Source organism: Sphaeroforma arctica (assembly GCF_001186125.1).
Source record: "Sphaeroforma arctica JP610 unplaced genomic scaffold supercont1.8688, whole genome shotgun sequence".
NCBI lineage: Eukaryota > Ichthyosporea > Ichthyophonida > Sphaeroforma > Sphaeroforma arctica.
In genome coordinates, this window is record NW_014031870.1 from 1 (window position 1) to 1,006 (window position 1,006).

At 46.9% G+C, this 1,006-nt stretch overlaps 1 protein-coding gene across 1 annotated transcript; it reads right to left on the bottom strand.

Moving 5' to 3' along the window:
• Nucleotides 1–96: 96 nt before the first annotated feature.
• On the bottom strand, nucleotides 97–290 carry SARC_16707 (hypothetical protein; the record flags this gene model as incomplete). The annotated part of the gene is made up of 1 exon (XM_014289190.1): nucleotides 97–290. A coding segment is annotated over one exon (194 nt), but the record flags the coding sequence as incomplete, so codon positions are not given.
• Between the last annotated feature and the right edge of the window lie 716 nt (nucleotides 291–1,006).

The following is a 1,006-nucleotide window of genomic DNA, read 5'->3' on the forward strand; positions in this document are numbered from 1 at the left end:
ACACACACACATATATATATATGTATATATATATATACATTTGCATTCACACACACACACACATATATATATGTATATATATATATACATTTGCATTCACACACACACCTGTAGTATCCTATGGAACGTATTGGCCAGTTCTATCTGGAAGGTGTCTGCTGTAGACCTGCCCCATGCACCTGGACGACAGATGGTTTGGCCAAACACCTCACCCACATGAATGATAGTGTCACCAGTGAAGTGGCTCAAGCACTGCAGAGCCATAGACTCCTCAGAGCGCTCGAAGTCGTCTGAGACAGAGAGGCAAGGGGTGTTGAACGGTTTAGAGTGTAGGGTTTTAGGGTTTAAGGGTATAGGGTTTAGGGTTTGAGGCGTGCTTTGGGTTTTTGATTTGTCGTAGCTTTTATTGAGTGGAGTTTTGGGATATGTTGAGGACAGAAGGGAATGGCCGAGACTATAAAACTTACACATACAGAAGCAAAGGGCATACATACACATCAACCTTACACACCCAGAGAATCAAAACCGCATGATTGACTGGCTTAGAACCAAACTCGACTTATACCGAGCGGCAGGTATAGTCCACTGCAGGCGTGACCACAGACCAAATACTGCCCACCAAACAGGACTATATCCCACAATACATACAAACCCCTACCACCGCGCGTGTACACACCTGGATAACACAGGAAAAGGGCGCGTTTCTTGTTCTTCTTGTGTTTCAGGACATCCGGCCCTCCCTTACGCACCTCGGTCCACGCGTCTGTGGGACTGGCGGGTACTTGTATGTCGTAGGCCTCTACGTCCACACCCTTCTCACGCAACAGGCGGGCCCAATAGCCCAGTCCTGCCCCGACCTCGACCTAAAAAAAGGACAGGTGCAGGTTATGGGTGCAACCTAGGTGTGGTGTATGGATCCAATGCAAGACACGCAAACGGACAGGCAGTGGCACTAGTTAACTTCATACAACCAATCAAAAATGAGCGTATTCTATATAATTCAGTT